This window comes from Silurus aristotelis (genome assembly GCF_946808225.1).
Source record: "Silurus aristotelis genome assembly, chromosome: 6".
In the NCBI taxonomy this organism is placed as follows: domain Eukaryota; kingdom Metazoa; phylum Chordata; class Actinopteri; order Siluriformes; family Siluridae; genus Silurus; species Silurus aristotelis.
Genome location: NC_139579.1, coordinates 26402856 through 26422800, shown reverse-complemented (window position 1 = coordinate 26422800; position 19945 = coordinate 26402856). Strand labels below are relative to the sequence as shown.

Below are 19945 nucleotides of genomic sequence, written 5' to 3'. Positions count from 1 at the left end.
TGCATTATTTCCATGCATGAAATCCTTTTCTTTTATTTATTTTTTGCCCAATTTAACCACATCTTGCCACATCCAGCATTGCAAATATAAAGATTTCACATCACTAATCTTTCTATCACTGGAAAAGGGATATCACCCATTATAACCTTGTTTTGTTTTTTTTCGTTACATTCAAGCTATGATTTTTTCATTAATTCAGTGCTGAGTTTTGGCTCATAAAGAGACTTTATTAATTACTTGTCCATCAAACATCTGTGACCACACTTCTGTTTCCAGTCCTCCATTCAAAGCAAAACCATATTAGAAGTATATCATTGAAGAAAAAAAAGCAAATAAAAAAAGGATAATTGTATAATATTAACTTGACGTGATGTAAAAAGTCAAATGAAATAGTATTTTCTCATTGTGGAGTAACGACAGTAAAGATCTATAACATCACTGGTTGATCTCATATTCAGCAGTCTCTATATCCACGAAGGAGGCTTTTCCTCTGCCCACAGACCACTGGGTGCCTGAGATCTTTTGTACAAATTTCTGGCTACAAGCCTCAGGATTTTGAAGGGTGCAATCTGATTGGCACAAGACGCCTCCCCAAGGCAGGTTCCAGTGGGAAAACAGACTTTTAAACACTGTGACACGATAAGCTTAAAGCCTGGGAAAGTGGTATCTTTTTATATTATAACTGTGGGAGGAAAATTCCTCTCTGAACTTCTGTGAGAGGCAGCCAACTGCTTGGAACATGGCTTAAAATACCATCAGGTGTCAAATTGCTTCAACCTGTTTCATCCAACCAATTTACCATAGCAGCTTGAAAATCAGTGTTGACTGCTTCATGCTTCGAGAGCGATTAAGCATTCTAATAAACCCTAGTACAGGATTAAGAGAAAATTATTTTACAAGCAGGGGAAGGATGAAAACTTTTTTTAAATGATATTTTCATAATCAATTTTTAATTTGATTGCATTTACGAATGCTACTTTTATAAGTTGTACTTCAGAACCTGGCTGCTTATCACTATGCTGAAAAACATGATCTTGTACAGTATGTAATAATCTACATGAAATCAAGACAAAACTGTACTGTATTGACCGCTGTTATTACTAACACCTACAATTTAAATATTAATCCAAATCTTACACACGACAAACTGTCTTTTGTCTAGCATGCATTTACTGAGCTGTAATTGCAGCATTCATAAGCGAAGGACGTAAGGATCCAGTCTCTAAAATAGTCAGCTGATTTGAAACTCATTCCGCTTGGAACAAGGAAAAATGCCTTGTCTAGCTGCATTCTTCATGCATATCTTTCGATCACGCATCACCCATCTATTATAATTATGCCATTCCAGACCGGTATTCTCTGGCTTAGCAATACTGCTGTGTATTGACGTCAGCCTCTATGCTCGCATACCCGAACACAGCTTATCGCTCTGCTTGGGATCTGGCGAGAGCAGGCCTGTGGAAGCAAGCGGCCAACGCTGGAACCAGTGCATAGCTCAAAGGTGGGTCCGGACCGAACATTTCTGCCAGGCTTAGGCATGTTACACTGCATAGAGCAAGATCCAAAATGTGCTAGATTTGTCCACAGATAATTACTAATCAAGCCATTTATTTCTGTATACTAAAATAAGCGAATTTCCCTGGATTACATTAGTTATTGCAAATCATTATCACACCGTTATTTACGAATTTAAACACCTCGGGCAGTCAGATACCTGAGAAATCAGCGCAGGAACGCTAACCGGATTCCACTTTCTCAGACATTTCGCACACAAAGTCTACATTTTTAGCATGGAACTGCTTTATATTGATTGTTCAGTTTAATTCAAATTTATTTGCATAGCACTTTTAACTGTGGACAATGTTGCAAAGCATTTACAGCAATAAATAGATTACAAATCATAAATTATATATAAATTATACATTTTTAAATTGGTCTCTAACTTTAGCCCTAATGAGCGAGCTAGTGGTGAAAGTGGAAACCTTAGGTGGAGCCAGACTAAAAAAGGGAGCATATCTTTATCTGGGTGGAACAGAACATCCATTCCTTATAGTTCCATCATTGGTCAGGTAATCAACCAAATTAGACTCAAGTGTAAAACTGTTCATGGTGACTGTAGTCATAAACCATTGTAGCCTACTGTTTATATTATGTACAGTCCAAATCCATTTTCATGGTTCTACAGAAACCTAATGGCTTTTTAGACTGTTCATTTGAAACCATCCTTAGTTGCAGCGAGTGGTCTCCAATTACAATTTAAAGTACAGCTTTAGTTACTATGTAGGTCTAATAGTACTGTACTAGTAATGAAAGTACTGTAATTAAAAGTAATGGAAAATCAAACAGTCTGAGATTTTTTTTGTTGTTGTTGACTGTATCACTAAGCACATACATGCACTGAATTATGCATCCCATAATTAAGTGCTAGCAAATAGTTGGTATTCTTGGTTTATTGGCATTGAACTTTTCATGAGTGTAAAGACCATTTTGGCTAGTGGGAAAGTGGTTAAGATGGATTTCTGATCTGAAGTTTGAGTTCAAATTCTATGTACCACCAAGCTGTAAGCAACACTCAATTGTTCAGTTGTATAAAATATAAAATTGTAAGTTGCGCTGGATAAGAGTTCTGCCAAATGCCATAAATGTACATTTATGAATGGACATTCTGTGCCACCAAGATGAGGATGGATCCCTTTTAAGTTTCCTCTCAAGGTTTCTTCTTCATGCCGTCTCGGGGAGTTTTTCTTTGCCACAGTTGCCACTGGCTCACTCATTAGAAACAAACTTAGAATTATAAGGAACGAACTTCTACATACTTTTTTCTCTGTAAAGCTGTTTGGAGTCCATGTCCATTGTTGATAATGCTATAAAAATAAAACTTAATTGAATTAAATGTACATTTTACATTTTACTCCAAAAGCTTGAAAATTATATATATATATATATATATATATATATATATATATATATATATATGTGTGTGTGTGTGTGTGTGTGTGTGTGTGTGTGTGTGTGTGTGTGTGTGTGTGTGTGTGTGTGTATATATATATACAGTGAGGAAAATAAGTATTTGAACACACTGCTATTTTGCAAGTTCTCAGACTTAGAAATCATGGAGGGGTCTGAAATTGTCATTGTAGGTGCATGTCCACTGTGAGAGACATAATCTAAAAAAAAAAAAAAATCCAGAAATCACAATATATGATTTTTAAACTATTTATTTGTATGATACAGCTGCAAATAAGTATTTGAACACCTGTCTATCAGCTAGAATTCTGACCCTCAAAGACCTGTTAGTCTGCCTTTAAAATGTCCACCTCCACTACATTTATTATCCTAAATTAGATGCACCTGTTTGAGGTTGTTAGCTGCATAAAGACACCTGTCCACCCCATACAATCAGTAAGAATCCAACTACTAACATGGCCAAGACCAAAGAGCTGTCCAAAGATACTAGAGACAAAATTGTACACCTCCACAAGACTGGAAAGGGCTATGGGGAAATTGCCAAGCAGCTTGGTGAAAAAAGGTCCACTGTTGGAGCAATTATTAGAAAATGGAAGAAGCTAAACATGACTGTCAATCTCCCTCGGACTGGGGCTCCATGCAAGATCTTAACTCGTGGGGTCTTAATGATCCGAAGGAAGGTGAGAAATCAGCCCAGAACTACACGGGAAGAGCTGGTCAATGACCTGAAAAGAGCTGGGACCACCGTTTCCAAGGTTACTGTTGGTAATACACTAAGACGTCATGGTTTGAAATCATGCATGGCACGGAAGGTTCCCCTGCTTAAACCAGCACATGTCCAAGCACGTCTTAAGTTTGCCAATGACCATTTGGATGATCCAGAGGAGTCATGGGAGAAAGTCATGTGGTCAGATGAGACCAAAATAGAACTTTTGGGTCATAATTCCACTAAACGTGTTTGGAGGAAGAAGAATGATGAGTACCATCCCAAGAACACCATCCCTACTGTGAAGCATGGGGGTGGTAGCATCATGCTTTGGGGGTGTTTTTCTGCACATGGGACAGGGTGACTGCACTGTATTAGGGAGAGGATGACCGGGGCCATGTATTGCGAGATTTTGGGGAACAACCTCCTTCCCTCAGTTAGAGCATTGAAGATGGGTCGAGGCTGGGTCTTCCAACATGACAATGCCCCGAAGCACACAGCCAGGATAACCAAGGAGTGGCTCTGTAAGAAGCATATCAAGGTTCTGGCGTGGCCTAGCCAGTCTCCAGACCTAAACCCAATAGAGAATCTTTGGAGGGAGCTCAAACTCCGTGTTTTTAGCAACAGGCCAGAAACCTGACTGATCTAGAGAAGATCTGTGTGGAGGAGTGGGCCAAAATCCCTCCTGCAGTGTGTGCAAACCTGGTGAAAAACTACAGGAAACGTTTGACCTCTGTAATTGCAAACAAAGCCTACTGTTCCAAATATTAACATTGACTTTCTCAGGTGTTCAAATACCTATTTGCAGCTGCATCATACAAATAGTTACAAAATCACACATTGTGATTTCTGGATTTTTTTCATTTTAGATTATGTCTCTCACAGTGGACATGCACCTATGATGACAATTTCAGACCCCTCCATGATTTCTAAGTGGGAGAATTTGCAAAATAGCAGGGTGTTCAAATACTTATTTTCCTCACTGTATATATATATATATATATATATATATATATATATATATATATATATATATATATATATATATATTTATTTTATTTTTTTTTTTTTTACTTGTTTAGTAAATAACTAATTAATCTTAACGTGCATTGATTGTTCCAAAAATCGGAGCTAACCATAGATCTGTCTTCTCCACTACTACCACTACTACTGTCTCTTTATTTACTCCTAGACTTAGTATCTAGTCTCTAGTATCTAGCTGTTCCTCACCCAGTTTTAAGTCTCTCTTACAGCTGTTTCTGTTTCACTTAATGACTGTGTTTTAACCTTAATATAAAATTGATTATAAGCACCTGCTTGGTATAATTGGTTAATCATAAACCTGACCCTGATCCTACAAAATCTTAGACTTTGTGCAAGTGTGCAAAAGTAAGAACTTAAAGCCAAACGGTGGTTACACTAAATATTGATTTGATTTGGATTTCTCTTTTTGTTTCTTCTAATTCAACGCTCTTTGTAGATCACTATTCACCAAAAAACATACTGAGAATATAAAGTCAGTATGAAGCAGCACAATTTAGCCCTTGTAAAAATAAAATAAAATGTGATTAATGGAGAATGATAACCCCTACAGTTTGCAGTTTGTCCCTTTGTCTGTCTCTGGTTTTCTCCCTCCACCCATAAACCTACTGGATGGTGGATTTGGTATGCTATCTTGCCCCAGAATGTGAATAAGTGAGCGACCGTGTATATGTGTGTGCGTTGTTTCATTAAACATATATTCTTGTTGCTTGCCCAGTGATCTTGAGATGCATCTTCCTCAGCCCTAAACAACCATGAACAATATAAAACTGTATCCAATGTCTCAATATGTGAAGGGGAGAAATCTTGTTAAACATTAAAAAACAAATTACTAACACTAATAAAGAATGATTTGTTGAAGAAATTATTGGACACAATTGCATTTGTTTTACATATGTAGATAAACAAACCAGTACCTGGTATTGCTTCAGGTTTTGGACCCTGTGCAATGAGCCATCATATGAGTGAACTAGAGATAAGGCGGGAAAAAAGGAAGTCAAAATTTGTCACGCAATGACATACATAAGCTCAGACTATCTTTTAGCCATTAAGACCAATAATGAAGCATCTGATAGAAACAAATCCTGGATTTCTGTTCCCCGTTGGGTACAAGTTCTCATGCACTGAAGGAAAAAGAGCCCACTGCTTCAGCTCATGGAACTTAAATTGTGCATGAACTTGATACTGGAAAGATAGCACTCCTGTTACAAAATAAGGGTAAAGAGCTATCAGATATGGGGACAAAAAAATGTGCTTTGAAAAATGTCCAAGGAACTGTGTTAGAGGGGGAAAAAAAATAGAACAAAGTTCACATCACTTGAGCCAATAGACATTTATTTTATCTCACAAAAATCGGAAAAAAGAAAACTATAGGCTTCTTACATGTAATAAACATGTAGATACTGTCCGGCTGGCAGGTGTATATATTTATTCTGCGTGAATATATTTGAATAGGTAACTAGTTTAAACTTGTGGAGCCAGTAACAAAAAGTTCCTTGTAGTTCTAATATGCTTTGCAAAATAAAATATTTTTTTTTACCCCTACATAAGTAGGCTACATTCATTGAAAAGCTAGGTACAAATCAATACAGTACGTAATTAAAACAGCTAAAAACCTACACAGGTACATATGCAAAATAAAACATTTTTGATTCAATATTGTGTGTCATTTTCCTAAAACAATTCAACATTGAAAGAGTGCAGTCAAAATAAAGAAGCTTAACTTAAGACTTTAACCTAGAATGGGGTTTATGTTGAAATATGTTGAGTATTAAATTATTGACTTTGGTACTTGGTCCAAACCATTTAAACATGGCAAAGGAGCTTCTATACTGCAGCTCCTGTAAATTAGGCACGTAACTCGGAGTACTCCCTCCGTCCCGAACCCTGCGACGGGTCAGACAGATTCACACGCTTAAGCCGGCTTTACACTGTACAATCTTGGCCCTACTGTATGCTGCAGACAAAAATTGCACATTGTTAATTCATTCTTTGGTTGTCAATTGAGATTGACAGTCGAAGAGCGGATTATGTGGCAAATATAGTGCTGTAGCTACCAAAGATGGCTGACAAGTTTGGATTATGTCTGATATTTGCATTAAAATATACAAGAGGAAAACAGCTACAGATATATTAGTAAAACATGAATGGAACATGGACAGAAGAAATATCCTTATTACCTTTAGCCTACTTTAAATCTTTTCATTCCAGTGACCGCATCACATTGATTGATAACATCGGGAGGATGAGTATCCTATAATATGGCATGGAGAACACACACCGGGGCACAATCTGGCACATAATTCGGCCAAGAGTTTATTAGGATTATCTCATACAGTGCGGGAAAGTAATTAAAAAGGCCGGCATAATCACACAGTGTAAAACCGGCTTTAGTCTAATGCTGGGTTTGTACCAGGGTTCCTCTTCACTCCCTTGTTGACTGATGCATTTTTGTGAAAGAACAGTACACATTAGGCAAGCACTATTGCAGACATAGATAACCTCGATCTTCCAATGACACAAGGTAACCCAATAATATTGCATTTGCATTTCGATTGTTGGTCAAGCTCTAAAAACATGAAGATCATTCTTATATAAGAAAGGGTAGAATGCCAGCCTCACTGGCTACAGTTGTAGTAATACCTTTCAAGCCCAACAAAAATCCACTCGTTCCATAAAGTCCATCCTCACATTACAGCATCAGGTTACCTTCTCGGTCCAAAAGCCTCTTGGTGTAGACTTTCTACATGATCTACAAATAGCCAAGATTCTCATAGTACAATGGACAGTGAATAACTGTATCTGAACATCAGGGAATCACCAGATGTGCAGGATTATTCAAGAACCACAAAATAATTCAGAATGCTAAAATTTCTGCAAAATATTGTTGTTGCTCTGTCATTGTACTTGGCCTTGTCTTTGTAGTGTTAAAAGATTTGTTTTTCCTGAGATATGGTCAGACAATCAGAATGGGTAAAACAACATAAAACAACATTACCCAGTTCCCTGATGCTCATCTACATTCTGGGACTTGCTGTTTTGTCAACTTGGGCACTTTTGTTTGGGCTAAAACCCTAGGAAATGACAGGATAATAAAACTGTCCCTGCCTTAATGTGAGAAACAGATTGATCCAACAAGCTGTGCTGTTTCATCTCAAAGTCCAATGGCTTCCTTCAGGCACAAGGAGGTTCCTCGCTGGACAGCAGAGGACTGCACGGAGGGGCTGTGCTCAGAGAGCGAAAGGCAAAGATGGAGGGATCATAAGAGTATCTGGGAGAATGACGACTGCCAGTCAGGTTCTGAAAAAAGGGGGGAAAAAAGAAATGAATGATACAGAAAATCTTAACCAGTAAGAACAAGCCTTTGTGTAAAGGAAACCACCTTCCACTAAGCTAATGACTGAATCATATTTCATGAGCATGAGCCTCAGCATTAGCTTTTATGATAGATATATAAAAAATAAAAAAGTATATTATAGAATAAAAGTGACTATTATTTGATTCAAGTCAATATACTTCTAGGATAATGTGTGTTTATAATCATTGTTATTAGAAATATGAGAATAACACTGTCTAATAGGAGATTATTTTTACAGATTTTCTTAGACAACTATGGAAACAAAGATTGACAGAAATCATTAAAAAGATTTTAAGATTTTTCTGCTAAAAAGATTTCAGGAAAATATAAAATCATATGTAAAGATGCTATACAACTTAAAAGTATTGCTGAAAAACCTTATTAAATCATATTTATGAGTGTTTATTACCTTTACTACTAAAGCCAGCTGGCAAGCATAAGCTAACTAAGATTTTGAAAAATATTTTTTAGGTCATATTTATAAATACTTTTTTTTTTTTTTTTTTTTTTACAGGAATGCAAATATATATATATATATATATATATATATATATATATATATATATATATATATATATATATATATATATATATATATATATATATATATATATATATATATCTCCATTACTAAAGTCAGTCAGATATCAAAAGCTAGTGACAGGATTTGTGAGAGAAATTTGAAATCATATCCATGCAAGTTAATAGCCATTACTAATACAAGCCAGCTAGCTAACACCACCAGGGTGCAATTTAAGCAACGTAAAAATATATATATCATGTAATATAGCTTGTTTAATATAAATGATGCGAATATACAGACAATGTAAATGTCTTGAGATTTCCGAACGTTAGACGGATCATTTGTAGCAGCTGGATTTGCGTGTGGAAAATGTTGGTAATGCTGTTCACTTTTGAATTTGGTTCTTTCATGCTCTAAGGATTTATTTATCAACAAGTTAAACTGCAGTAATGTTCTGCCAGTTCAATGCCTGATTTACAGGACAAAGTCTCATATTTCATTCCTTTTTACCCCTCACCACCTGCATAAACATGCTTAACTAGATGAGAAAAGAAAAACATACCCACATGCATGTTCACATCCTCACATCACTGAGATTATTTCTTTGCTCACTAATGCATATCGCATATAGTAGGTGGCAGTTTCCATGAGGGAGTTTAAACTCATTTTGTTGCTTCATCTATCAACAAAGCCTTAAGCAGCTAAATCAAGTGTGTTGGGACAAAATTTACCTCAGAATTTACCTCCAAAATGTCAGTATCATTTAGGAATCTTCCATAGACAATGACTATTACATGCTTTTGAATAAATATATAAATATTTTAAGTTTCAGGACATTTAAGAACCAAGAGAGACCTTAGTATAGTTCAGGATAGTTTACAGATTTCATGCTGGAACGTGTTATTAGTAACTAAACCAAAACAGGTAAATAGGGTCAAATTAAATCTATACTTGTGTCATACAAGAATTTAACTTTACTTCAGTCAATAACTGAAAAATTACATTCTAATCTGAACATTTTCATCTGAACATAGAAGTCCAGCACAAAACATCTGCTCCTTTTTTCCATGGCCAAGAGCCTGTTTCTGGTATTAACAACTCCACACTTCTTCTCTCCCTTTGAGGAAATGGGTTTGTGTGAGTTGGCACTGATACAACACTTTCTCCAGCAATTTCTGGTGTGGGAGATCATGGTTTATGTTTGTTCCTTCTCTGTAATCAGGAGCAGCCCCCTATGGATTAAGACTTTGACCACATAGTGGGAAATTTGCACCAGGGATCCAACAACCCCAAGGGAAACACTTGGAGAGAAAACTTTACTTATTTATTTAATATACTTATATTCTTGCTTTTCCCTATTTGATTGTCATTAATGCTAACAAAATGTATGGGCTTATGTGACTTTCATTATAGCGCATACTCGATCAACAACTTGGTATTCAATTTGCAAGGAAATCATGCTTTAGCAAGGTTTTACACATCTGTGGTCAGACTAAAAGTTTTTTTACCTGTATAATTTGTTAACTTGGCATCTTAAAGATCTCTGAAGGAGAATAACTTGAGGATAACTGAAAGACACCTTATATGGTCAAAAGTTTATTGACAACTGACCACAAATTTCTTCAGTTGTCTTTGTAATCTATAGCTTTACAATTTCTGTCCATTTTAACTAAGGAGCACAAACTTGTTCCAGGATGGTAATGTCCCTGTGCACAAAGCAAACTTTATGAAGACATGGTTTGGCATGGTGTTATGACGAGTGACCCTGCATAGAGCCCAACATCACTGAACATCATTCCGATAAACCTTGTCAATTAACTTCTGTAATTCAGTGACATCTTTAATGCTTTCGTGGCTGAATGCAAACAAACAGACTCATAGGTGCTTCAAAAGTTAATTATTATACAGCAGAAAGAATTGCACATCTGTAATGGGATGTAGATGTGTCCACAACTATTGGCTATACAGTTTAAATAAAACATTTATACATTTTTGATCTAATGTATGTACATCTTTTGAAAGTATGTTATAAACCAAAATTTTTTTTGTACATCTTTCCAGGATTTAGTTACGACAGACAGACTACCACAACTCTTACATATAAATGCCTATGCAAGGTCAAATCATTATGTCTTTCCTGATATAGCCCTCAAGGCTCTCATGCAAACATTTACAGGGCTTAAGCGAAAAGGTGTGGGTGGATCAGGTTCAGGTGAAGGAGGAATGAAAGTAAAAGTGAACACATTTTGCATAGGAGTATCCAAGCATGGCCCCAGCTAAAACCAACAGCAGGGAGAGAAATGACATGAGCGTATGTAAACTTTTTCCTTTCACATAACCACTGTCAGTGCCGTGGGACCTGCAACATAAAATCTATGAAGATTCAACTGTAGGCCTTTTTTAAGGACGGAATTGTGCCTTGTGGTTCGATTGTATATAACTGTAATGTGAGAATCTAGCAGAATCTGGCAACCTACTGCCATATTTAAAATTTTAGCATTATGCTTCTTTCAAATGTTTACAGCTCAATCCTTTTCTACAACCAGAACATAGACTATGGGAACATGCTAACCTCCACTACCCTTTACATCTGCCCAAGCTCAGTATCATCCTCAGCAGTGTTTATCTGCTCTGGTTTCAGCCACAGATGACTCTTTCCTTTCCTTGTCTCCTTCGCTTTTTCCAGACCTCAATCTTACAGCTCCAGAGGCACACATTTAGCCCCATGATAATGACAATTGCTCCTAATGGGCCTCTTGGTAACCACTAGATCCCTCCTCTATCAACTTTCACCTAAACACAGCCTGGAACCAAAAGAAAGACAGCTGAATTCATGGGAAGACAGAAGAAGCATGAATGTGTGAAGAGTGGGATAAGACAGACATGGTATTCAAAAGTAAGTAAAGGAGGAGTAATGACAGATACAGTATGTCAATCTACACTGCGGTTACAGGACGAGATGCTCAGATAAAAGTTAGATAAGGAAAATAATTCCCACATCTTTCTCTTTGATTCTTTCTTCAGATTATGGAGATCCTGCAACAGAAGGTGCTCTATAAAAGGAAAATGACCTCATCCCAACACACACACACACACACACACACACACACACACACACACACACATTTAATCAAATAAAAGGGACATTCAATCCCTTGTAGACAGATTGAAGGTTCTTGAACGTGCGAAGGAGAAAACTGATTACGTAATAATTATGTTTTAAGTTGATTATCAGAAACATGGCGGCTCCGAGTTACAGAAGATGCATACTGGACAAAACAGATGCTCAAACACAGGGCCTGGACGTGCATTATATTAATGACGTTATATTAAAAAAAGACTTGTGGAATAAGGTCCAAGTACAGATTGGATTGTGAGACACCACTTATGACAGTGGTGTCATTTCACTGAGGTCGTGTGTCACTGTGGTCATACAGGATTTATTATTAAATATGTAAATATTAAATAAAAAAAAGGTCATTAAGATTCCTACAGTGGCCTGCATAAGTATTCATCCCCTTAATCTTTTTATGATTTTGTATAGTTAAAACCAGGAACTTGACGCCTCAGGATTCCAGAATTTTCTGTCTGAGATGCGGTTTATTTTTTAAATAGTAATACATTTTACAGCTACTGCTATCCAGCTAGCTATAGTGAACCTGATTTCCATGGAGATTTTTAAGTCTTTTTTCATGAAAGATTTCTTAAAATATTTGAAACTGTTACTCATCCTCACTTCTAGCATTATCCATCTAGCTAACATAAGTGGTTCTGATTTCCAAAGGGGGTTTTTAAGTAATTCTTCTACATTTTCATGATCTAATCATTTTAACTTAAATCATAATTTCCCACCTCAGCTCAAAGTGTGACGTAGCAAAATAAGAAACAAAGAAAAAAAAGTACACCTAATTAATAGCATGTCTTTTTGTTGCGGATAAAAAGAAAATCGGATAAAATCCTATTACAACAGCACCTTGATAGTTACACGGCTATACACTTTAAACATTCATAAAATTACATGAATTAATTAAAATTGCAGTACAGCAACAACAGCAGGCAAAAGTGAGCAGATTAGCATTGAGCTAACAAGTGGACAATAACAATTGATTTGGATTGGGCTAGCCAGCATTGTTGACATTTTTAATGTTAAGGGAGTCCTGAAATCGCAGATTAAGCAGGGGATTTGATTTTAAATGCTAGCTATCCAGCTAGCCTACATGAGCAAGGATTTCTGTTGAGATCTCCTGCTTGTCAATATACTTATCATCTCAACGCTATCCAGCTAGCTACACTGACAGGATTTCTACAGAACATGCTCATAAGCTAACATCAGCCAACCTGTCTTTATTTGTTAATTTGTTGCCTTTTATAAGTGTCACGTCTAGTGGATACCATTATGGACCAATAGACAATGATATATACTGATTTGCTAGACATCAGTAGAGACCATTAGGATGTCATTAAGCATCTGGATTTCACTCTACAATGGTTACAAGTCTCTACAATGGTTTCTTTGCTGTAATGGTAATTATCTAATGATGTTCACAAACACACTACATAAGGGAAACCATTTGCTAATGGTTTTAATGGATAACGGTTGATAGTTTATGATGGTATTTGTAGTGGAAACCATTAAAAATAAAAAATTGTTTTTATTTATTTATTTTGAGCAGGAAAAGCCAGTTCACACAACACGCATTCATTTCTCACAATTTCAATCAGACACTTACCCGGATCTTGATTGTCCTCGTTTTGCCGCCACAGGTCTTTTTCAGGAGCATTTTCTAAAAACACAAAACCAAACCAAAAATATTGACACTGATAAGATCCAGGCTTACATCATTCATGTGTTGACTATCCCATATTCTCCTTCCCCACACCAGTCATGGCCCTCAGCGGTGCTCTGACTTTATTAACATTTACGTTTTTGTTCCTGCTGCTAGAGTAGAGAACATTTGGAACCTGGGAGCACTATGGTGTCAAAGCTAATAAACATAATACCCAGCATGCCATTAGAAATTTTCTAAAGAAAACGTCAAAGCTTGTTAATTAATGCATGAAATAGTATAGTGCAGGGAAAGTAGCAGAATCTGCCAATATTTCTATAAAGCTTTGCTCAGTTAGTTGGGTAGGTAGTTTAAATTAGATTAGATTAGATAGATAATTACATAGGTACACAGCAACTAAATGCATTTTAGCAGCTACCGGATGTGCTAATAGTTGCATAGTGCAAATAATATATAAATATGTATGAACAACATGTAATAGCATATACAAGAACATTTATAGTACAAAGTATATATTTCTGCCAAGCCTGACCATTGTTTGACCTGAGCAATCTAACAAATGGAAAAAAAAAAATCTAATTTTTTGGTTACAAATGGTTACAAATGTCTCTAAAAACATGTGTTTCAGGCAGGGTTGAGTAAAATGGCAAAACCCTGAAATTCTGAGATTTCATGGATACATCATGTGATATCTTGTTTAGAATCTTTTTTTTTTTTACACATCAGAATATCAGATCATAGTGCATAGCAGAATATGAATCCAAGAAATGAGCCAGAACCACCATTAATGCCATAAGCAAGGCCCTTTAACATCAAGTGCTCCGTTTTCTCCTCAGACCGTGTCTCAGTTGTAGGTCACTCTGGATAACAGATTAGCCTTTCATGGAAATAAATGTGAAAGCTCACTCAACCATCCAATCTGGTTTCATCATCTGTCATCTAAACCATTCATGAAGCCCAAACCCCACACCTCAGCCATGTGGGCTGCACATGAGCAGCTGCATACGTCTCAGGATTAGTCTGCGTGGATTGTTGTAATACAGAGGAACTGGAATGGCCAAACATTGAACACTGTCCTAAAACAGAACAGCTGTTTCTGTGCTGAAATTTGAAGCGCAGTTGCAGTTAAATCAAACTCTAGTCTTAGCACAGAAATTCAATAAAGTTGCCAAGGGGCCACAAAAAAATTATCTGAAAGGGTTAAATAAGAAGTTTTTGGCAGCCAGTTCAGCAGCAGCTATCCAACACCGCCTTTTCCACTTGAGCAGGCCTTCATGAACTCGCACTCACAGCCCCCGCTGTCCCTTATAATCTGCCCTCGCCACAGAAACCTAGGGACATATGGAGGCCCTCAGTATGATACCACTTTCTATTCCACCCTCTTTCAAAATCGTCAACTGTATTTTTCCCCATACAGCCTGCTCTTCATCTTAGGAAAACTCTGACAGTCTGTCCAAATAATATTAAACATGTCTTCTTATTCTTTCTCTGCTCTGTCCTTTTATATTCCCCTCAAACACGCGCGCACACACACACACAAGTTTGGCTTTATAGGGACAGAAACAGTAAAGGGAGGGGTGAAGTGACATCTGTCATCCGTTCAACTCTCTGGAGGTGGCTGGCACAAGGGCCTCATGTGAGAATGTCGAAGTGTGTGTGTGTGTGTGTGTGTGTGTGTGTGTGTGTGTGTGTGTGTGTGTGTGTGTGTGTGTGTGTGTGTGTGTGTGTATGTCAGCCTTTTCAAATCCAGGCAACAAAGAGCTGTAGTTTAAAACATCACAAGTGTTTCATTTTCCACAAAGTGTAATAAGCGTTAGTGAAAACGAGGATATATGCATACATAGGAAAAAGAACCCTTCACTATATATCATGCAGTCCTTGCAGGTTTAAACACTAATAAATGTGAAAGGAATTTGCTAATAATCAGATAAGATACACACTAGATCCGTAACTACTGTAGAAATAATGCTTTTTAATATCATTCCAGCATAATCAATGCTAAGAAATCTGTAACGTGCAAGTAACGTGTGATCTGTATGCAGTACAAGTGCATCCAAACCTGCTGCATCTTCTCCAGGTCCAGACTCGGGCGCCCGGGCTCTCTCCGGTGTCTCCAGTATGGCACAGCAGGCTGTTCGAAGTGGCTGAGGATTATGGGTCTGGCGTGTAGTCGTGTGGAGGTGTGTGTGGGTTTGAGGCCTCGAGGTGGAGATGAGCTGAAGAGCACAGGGCTGGGGGAAGCACCTGGCTCACACAGGTCTTTCACCTCCTCGTCACTGGAGGCACTGCTGAGGTCACCGTGCCGGTGCCACCTGCACCCAGCCTCAGCACCAGCGGTACTCGCAATGCCGGCAATACGCTCGAGTTCCTCTTCCGAGCTGTGGCGCTCCATAGCAGGCTCCAGTAGCACGCGCACACGGCGAACGCGACCCGGGGAAAGCAGGCCCTGGTTAGGCTGCTGACTGGTGGCCAGAGGAGTTAAAACGCAGTTCCTGCGACGCTCTGAAGGACAAAACAAGCTTTGATTACTTCTGGTCAAAAGTATACAAATGTCATAATACACAGCATGATGAAGCTTTTATGAAAACATTTACGCTTACTTTGCATTCATATGCATTTAGGTATGTATAAATTGGGTCAAGGCCTAATCAAGCCAATGCGTTGGGGTCATGATAAAGAATCTTGTATAGTGAAACTTTTTATAATTTGCCAGAAATCTGTTTCAAATTTTCTCTTTTCTGGTCACCACTTCTACTCTCCTTCTCTCTCCTTCTCTCTCTCTCTCTCTCTCTCTCTCTCTAAAGATACATGGTTACTGGGCAACTCAAGAACTTATAATTTGGACTGTAATTAATATGTCTACTACAATGACCCAGGACCACCGGTTTTGTATTTAACAATGATGGAAGTGTAAGAAATGGACATTCGGTGTCACCCAGATGAGGATGGGTTCCCTTTTGAGTCTGTTTCCTCTCAGGGTTTCTTCCTCATAGCATTTATTTTTCCTTTCTCGCTCATTATGGATCAACTTACAATTATAAGGAACTACACTTATATTCTTTTATAAACTTTATAACTGCTTTATCTCTGTAAAGCTTCTTTAAAACAATGTCCACTGTTAAAAGCGCTTATTAAATAAAAATCCTGAATTAATCCACCACAACACACCCAAGGCAACTTTATCTTATTTGTTTTAATGAATAGTTAAATCCTGGTCTTGTGGTTAAGTACATGCTATTGAAACTTTACAGAATCTTGGAGGGAAAAAAAAAAATGTAAGAACAAAATAGTAGCTAAATAGAATAGTTTTTGCTTGTTACAGTGCTAACCTAAACATTTAACTACAAGGGCTAGCTAACAACACAGCTGCCTATACAGAATCACATATACTCATTAGATACTTCATTAAAATCACAAGAATCCAATCAGTCAGGTGGTCCAATTATCTGGGGTTTTTGCAGTCGTCCATTTCAGTGAATGTGCTTTTTGGGCATCGCTTTTCACATTTTGTTCCAATTTCCTCTAATAATTCCCTCCACTCTTCTGGGTAGATGTTCCATTAGATGTTGAAGTGTGCTTGTGGACATTTGTGTTCATCAGCCACAAGGGTGTTCGTAAAGTCAGGTACTAAGGTGAGGTGAGGAGACCTGGGGTGCAATCAGTGGTTACATGCATCCCAAAAATGTTCAGATGTGATCAGAGCTCTATAGCAGGTCATTCAAGATCTTCCTCTACAAATCTTGTAAACCATATCTTCTAGGAGCTCGCTTTGTGCACAAGGGCATCGCCATGATGGACCAGCTTTGTGTTTCCAAGGTAACAGTTTGAAGGACGACATATGGCAAAAAAAAGGTCAGGTGTCCCAAAACTTTTGTCTATATAGTGTACATTTCTGCACACCATGGTTGTGAAGAATGTTTGGTTGAGTGGCTATAGACCTCCTGTCAGCATAAACCAGTCTGGGCCTTGTTCTCTGACATTTCTTTCACCAACAAGGTGTTTCCGTTGCACAACCGTCGTTTTGTGTGTGTTTTTGCACTATTCTGTGTGAACTCTGGAGACCGTTGTACGTGAAAATCCCAGGAGATCATCCGTTCTTAAAATACTTAAAACAGCTGGACTGGTGAAATAATATTAATACCACAGTCAACGACGTCAAGTTTCTGATTTGTTCTTTATTTTGATGGCTTCATATTGACTTGTACCTGTACAAATTAAAAAGTACAAAATAAAATTTACTTTCAACTTCGATAGCTAAGTTTTTAACAGTTCTCTGAGGTTAAATGGTGTCAGAAAATTGACACAGCTGGTATTCATGTGTGAACATTACCCGAAGCTCGTAATATGTATCTACATGCTATCTACATGTTTTGCGCTCCTGTCACATGATTGGCCGAATGGACAAATGCATTAACGAGCAAGAGTATCTTAAGAGCGATCTTTCACTGTGCATTCTTTACACGCTTCTGTGACTGGAATTCTGTCTTGCACATAAAAGTATTGCCCTGTATAGTACATCTTCCGTATACAAAAGGATGATGTAATGTTGAAAACACTGCATCTAGACCAGGTCTAGAATTTCACCTGCGGTCAAAATGAGATTAATTCTTAATAAGCCTGGATGAAATACATTTTAGAACATCCTTATACTTCTATAACTGGTGGTCCAAAATCACACACACACACACACACACACACACACACACCTCGATCGATCTGTGCCAGCTCTTGGTTCTCTCCTTCAGAGTCTTCACTCTCTCCACCCTCCTCACTGCCATGGTAGGAAATCTGTATTTGGAAAGCAACACACAGATCTCATGACTCGTCTCAAAGCGGAGTTATGATAATGCAGTCCTGACACAAAAAAGAGCTTGCGGGTGAAAAGTCATGCTTCTTAAAGCCTTACATCTGGTTTTTCACTCTGGTCAGCAGAATGAAAACACACAGCACAGCCATTAATGACAACATAGTGAAAAATACGACTTCGGGGACACAATAGGAAATGATCCAGATTATACTATTTTTTATTTGGGGTTTTCATGCAAAACAAAACTTTGCCTGTGTTTTTCTATTTGGATTGCTTTTCCATGCATGACACAAACTATAATCGGTTCCCAGAGAGACCTCAGCGTACATGAGTCAGAAGATGGTCTATTCAACATCGTCAAAAAATGTCTTTACTTAAACTAATTACATTTTCTCTCTCACACACACACACACACACACACAAACACACACACGCACACACACATGCACACGCACACACACGCAACAGGTGCTATTGAAAAGTAGCTTTATATGCATAAAGTACGGTATAGGCTTAAGTTTCAAGTTTAAGTTACAAGAGCATCGAATCTGCAAAACCTGCACAAATTTGTCTTTTGAATATGGATCTAAAACAAGAACCACAAATTTAAAATGAGGAACTCTTGCAATGATGGAGAGTCCCACCCAACAGAACTGCTGTAAAAACACGTGTTGCAAGCTCTGTTTCTTTCCACGGCCAACGCCGCTTCTTTAAGAGCAAAACCCCCTCTAAGAAAGTGAAAGAGAGTGAAATAAAGTTGGGGGGGCAAGAAAAACAACAGACTACTCCTAAAGAGTTAAGTAACCCAGTGCAGAGTAATTACCTTTCCTCAGCCAGGCCAACCAGCTGCCAGCTGCTCTTAAGCACACACACACACACACACACACACACACCTTTTTCTCTCTTCAACTTCTTGCTAAATACACAACCAGTGAAAACCTATGAAAAAAAAGAGACCCAGAGAGTTGAAGAAGAAGTGGGGAGAGAAACTTTGAATGAGATAAATAGCTCTTTCTTGTGGCCGGAGAAGGATTGTAAGAATACGAGGGAAATCCAGGGGCCTAAAAAGAGAGCCTGCTCCAATTGTTAAACAGTCTTAAGAACATACCCCTTACCAATCTCCCACTGAAAGCACTCCTGATGTACACCAGGACGATAATCACAACTCACCGACCCCATATTATACCACAGTGCTTTCAAATTCTCAAATCTGATTGGTCAGACAGTGTTCTAGAGCAGCAGCTCGACTGTAATAGCAATTTTGACTGCAATTGAAATCACTGGGTTAATTTAAGATTGTTGTATAACGCTCTATTACACAGGCAAATGTATGGCAAATGTTTCAGTTAACTGAAGACTAGTAACAAACCAAAAAAAGGGTTACATTGTGTGTGTGTGTGTGTGTGTGTGTGTGTGTGTGTGTGTGTGTGTGTGTGTGTGTGTGTTTTACAGAAGACATTTATTCAAGATTTTCTTAGAGAGTCTCCATTGTCCGTGCTTTGGAATTGGTGAGCTGCAAGTTTTCCTCTACAAGAAACTCAGGACAGAGAACTTTACACATTTCAGGTTTCAGTTGCAGTTTCTTACTAAAGTTTTTACTAAAGTTCTAACGTCAAAAGATTGACAAGTAGATGCAAAGAGGGAATAAAAAGCTGTGGAGGAAATAACTTTTTCTATAGCTGTTGCTTATTTTCCAAGCTCTATCATGCCCTTTGCCTTACTTACGGATGGCCAAAAAGCATTCTGTGGCATATTG

The 19945-nt window shown here is 37.8% G+C and overlaps 1 protein-coding gene across 3 annotated transcripts in view; it reads right to left on the bottom strand.

Moving 5' to 3' along the window:
- Positions 1-19945, bottom strand: part of LOC310727921 (uncharacterized protein) — a 36297-nt gene that overhangs the window by 2484 nt on the left and 13868 nt on the right. The window contains exons 2-7 of one of the 3 annotated variants that reach the window (XR_014534115.1): positions 18089-18170; positions 15442-15884; positions 13326-13379; positions 7823-8014; positions 5632-5684; positions 148-278 (exon numbers count right to left, since the gene is read on the bottom strand). Coding sequence is in view for 1 of the 3 variants with exons in the window: in XM_083544933.1 (XP_083401059.1) it covers positions 7889-8014; positions 13326-13379; positions 15442-15884; positions 18089-18170 (705 nt within the window). In the remaining 2 variants the exon portion in view is untranslated. Of the gene's footprint in view, positions 1-147; positions 279-5631; positions 5685-6032; positions 8015-13325; positions 13380-15441; positions 15885-18088; positions 18171-19945 lie in introns of those variants that run through there. The other 2 variants (XR_014534114.1, XM_083544933.1) reach the window with 2 other exon arrangements.